We start from the raw sequence: 3,814 nt of genomic DNA on the forward strand, positions 1-3,814 counted from the left end.
AAAAAAAAAAAAAAAAAGAAAGAAAAGAGAAAGAAAGAAAGAAGCCACAGCCAGGGTAGGTTAAACCAGAAAGGTGAGATTAGAGCAAACCCTTGAGGGTGACAGAGGCATACCACTAGAGTAAAATAATTTTAGGACAAAAGGGAAACTAGAGCAAAGGCTGTATGTCTGAATGGTGTCTGATGTGTTCTAGAAAGAGCAAGGAGGCAAGTGTAGCCAGAGTGGACTGAGAAGAGTGGCTGAGGTCAGAGATAACAGGGGACCAGGACATGCAGGGGACCTTGACCATTGTCCTGCTGCATCAAATAAACATTTATTTTATCTCTAGAATGGAAATGATTGGCTCCTTTTTCTTGCTAGTAGAAATAAAACTATAAAGCACATATTTGTCCATACAGATTTTCCATACTTGAGATTTTTCCTCAGGAAAAAATATGCTGAGATCAGAAACTAGGGCCATAAGACACTGAATTATTTGTCAACATAATGAGTAAATAATACAGCCATAATTTAAAATAGAATCTGACTGGATCTTAAAATTGAATAGCCTATACTGTGTTAAGGAAATCTCTGCAATATTTCTAAGTAAAATACATTAAGACACAGGAAAGCAAAAGAAATGCCAAAAGAATAAAGACTTTCAGATCAGTCAAAGGTAATCGAGAGAATATGCAGAAGGAAGAAAATCAAAACACTTGGCAGCAAGCTTATCGCAACATGCATTTCTTAGTCTAAAGATGAAGAAATCTGTATTGGAAAAATTGGAATTTTTTACTCTAAGGCAATAAACTCCAACTAATCTTGCTGGCTAAGCTGTTAATTTTTTTTTTAAAGCCTCCTTTACTTTTTAAAAGGGAGACAATCTCCACCAGCACCATCCACAACACCTGGAAGCTGGTTATAAATACAGTCTCAGGCCCCATCCCAGACCCACTGAATCAGAAGCTGTATTTCAACAAGATTCTCAAGTGATTTCCTATGCACATTAAAGGTCAAGAAGCTATTACAACAAATCTGTAGCCCCCCAGCCCATTCAGAGGGTCTCTCAGATCTCCCTTTTTCCAGTGTTCTCTATTTGAGAGTAGATTTTCTTGCCATGCTTCAATCAAACTAACTCATGCCAATGGATAATACAGAAGCAGATATAATTATCTGCCGATCTTCTATTAAGCCAGACATTAAGGGAGTTGCAAAAATGTAAAACATGTCGTTCTTTTCACTTTTTTTCTGTTTGTTCAGGATAAGTTATTTTTCACAAAAACTGTTATGTTAACATGTAATGAGCTTATTATTGTAACTTTTAAATAAACTAAATATTTGTAAAGTTTCTCAGTTTTGTAGATACCTTTTGATAAGACAGACAGATGGATATAACCTACATAAACAAAAGGGCTTTGGAGCCTCTAAGTTTAAGAGCATAAGGGAGTCCTATTATTAAAAAGTTTGAGGCAGTACCTTGGGAGGCTGAGGCAGGTGGATCACGAGGTCAGGGGTTCAGCACCAGCCTGGCCAATATGGTGAAACCCCGTCTCTACTAAAAAAAAAAAATACAAAAATTAGCCAGGTGTGGTGGGATTACAGTACCTGTAATCCCAGGTACTGAGGAGGCTGAGGCAGGAGAATCGCTTGAACCCGGAAGCGGAGGTTGCAGTGAGCAGAGATGGCACCACGGCCCTCCGTCCTGGGCAAGAGTGAGACTCTGCCTCAAAAAAAAAAAAAAAAAAAAAAAAAAGTTTGAGGATCACTTCTTATAATGTTTCAGGGAAGAGTTAAGTATGTATTTTAAAGATATATACTTAAAGAGAAAGTCACCTTTTCAATGAAGCCTTCCCATACCACCCCAGGAAGAACAGGCATTTTATCTCGTAGCTCTCAAAGTAAATTAGAGTACTTTACACCAATGCTGTCATTCGCTAATTTGCCAGTTCCTTCACTCTTATTAAATAATGAATTCTCCATGCTTCCAATTTGTCTACCCAGTGAATAGGCTTTATGCATCAGATGGTATCTGAAACTTTTGATCACATTATAAAGACCACCTTAATAGTCACTGAGCCACTTAGACTCTCCGTTCATTAATCCTCTGTATTTAAAGGATTTGTTGATAAATCCAAAGCTAATTTCATTGTCTGATGGAACACTCCCCAGGTCATTTCTATCCTGGCTTGTCCTGGACACTTTTGGTCCGCGCTGCAACCCGGGCACTGAGTCCTGCTCCCAGGTTCACCACCGCGCGGAGGGTCTAAGCCGCGGGGGCGCCGGGTTCACAGTTCGAACTGGGACAAAGAGCTAGCCACTAATTTTTTAAAGAAAAAAATGACAAGGGCACAATTCATTTAAATAGTTGCCTACTTTAAGTAAATCAATTTCCAACGTTACAAAATGAGCTTCATGTACATTTCACAGCCCTCTCTCCTGCAGCCGGGCCCAGGGGGTGACCACCTCCTCCCAAAACGCAGGCTTCCGCGTCCCACTGCAGGCTGTTGAACTAGACGGGCTGTACTGAGACTCCGGAGTGAGCTTCTGGGAAACTCGGTTTTCCCCCGGGTGGGCTCCGTCCGGGCAGCACGGCTGACACCCCTTTTTTCTCCGCCCCGAAGCTGGTTGCGCCCAGGCCGCGAGATCGGGGAAACAATGCCAGCCCTACCCCGTGCCAGAGTAGGGGCGCACTCCCAGCAGCGCGCGCACCTCCCGCTTCAAACCAGCCACCCGAGTGACTGGCTGTCCCGCCCCACAGCCTCCAGGCACGCGCCGCGGAAGCCCCGGCTGGCACTCACCGCGCGGCGGGCGGCGGCCGCCCAGTACGAGTAGGCACCCTCGGAGGAGGCGAGCGGCCAAGTCTGGAACACTAGGGGCGCGGGGGCAGCGGAGGCGACTCCGCGGCTACTTGGCGACTCGGGGCAGGGCGCGGCGCGAGGCTGGAGGACGGTCAGCTGACGCGTCCACCCGCGGTGTCCTCCCGAAAAAACACTCGCACGTGCCCAGATAAAGGCGCCGCGTGCGCCCTACTGGAGCCGCCACGACCCCGCGGGCTGAGTGTCGCGAAGCAACACGTCCCTCTTGGCTGTCAACAGTAGGATTTTACAGCAAAACTGCTGCCTTTCTTTGCAGCATTCTTTCTTGTTTATGGAAGCAGTTCTGAGCCTTTTTACGGTCCTGAAGCCCTTTGAGTTATGGAAGTCAGCTATGGAGCCCCCAGGTCCACCCAAATACGTAACCATAAAAATGTACATGAAGCTTATTTTGTAACGTTGGAAACTGATTTACTTAAATTAGGCAACTATTTAAATGAACTGTGCCCTTGTCATTTTTTTCTGAAAAAAATTAGTGGCTGGCTCCTGAAAAAAATTAAAAAATATATAATATGCAAATAAAAACCGCGACGTTAGTTCAGTTTTCCAATAATACTTGACTTGAATTCAGATCTTGCCATTACCTTTTCACTCAAGTCACCAATAGTGTTTCTGCATTTCATTTCAATGAAGTCTGAGCTCTTGAGATTTATGAATTTTTTTGTATGGAAAATATCTGAAGACGTTTGAACTTGAAAGAATGTGGAGTGGATTTCAAAGGAGGTAAAGCAAGGAGTTAAGGCCATTTTACTAATCAAGGACAGTTACCATGAACCTGAAATGGTAGAAGTGAAAAAGAGGCATTTTGTGTTAGAAATCAACTACTAACTAACTGAAAGTAGAACATAAAGAGGAAGTTTTTTGCTTTTTTTTTTAATTGTACTTTAGGTTCTGGGGTACATGTGCAGATCATGCAGGATTGTTGCATAGGTACATACACAGCAATGTGGTTTGCTGCCTCC

The 3,814-nt window shown here is 43.5% G+C and overlaps 1 protein-coding gene across 1 annotated transcript in view; it reads right to left on the minus strand.

The window, feature by feature from the left end:
* The window catches only part of ACADL (acyl-CoA dehydrogenase long chain), a 37,932-nt gene extending 34,334 nt beyond the window's left edge, over window positions 1-3,598 (minus strand). Inside the window, 3 exon segments of the mRNA XM_037745051.1 lie at window positions 2,671-2,883; window positions 2,978-3,064; window positions 3,437-3,598. Of these exon segments, the coding sequence (XP_037600979.1) occupies window positions 2,671-2,883; window positions 2,978-3,064; window positions 3,437-3,598 (462 nt within the window).
* Between the last annotated feature and the right edge of the window lie 216 nt (window positions 3,599-3,814).

This window comes from Cebus imitator, unplaced genomic scaffold, assembly GCF_001604975.1.
Source record: "Cebus imitator isolate Cc_AM_T3 unplaced genomic scaffold, Cebus_imitator-1.0 Scaffold191, whole genome shotgun sequence".
NCBI lineage: Eukaryota > Metazoa > Chordata > Mammalia > Primates > Cebidae > Cebus > Cebus imitator.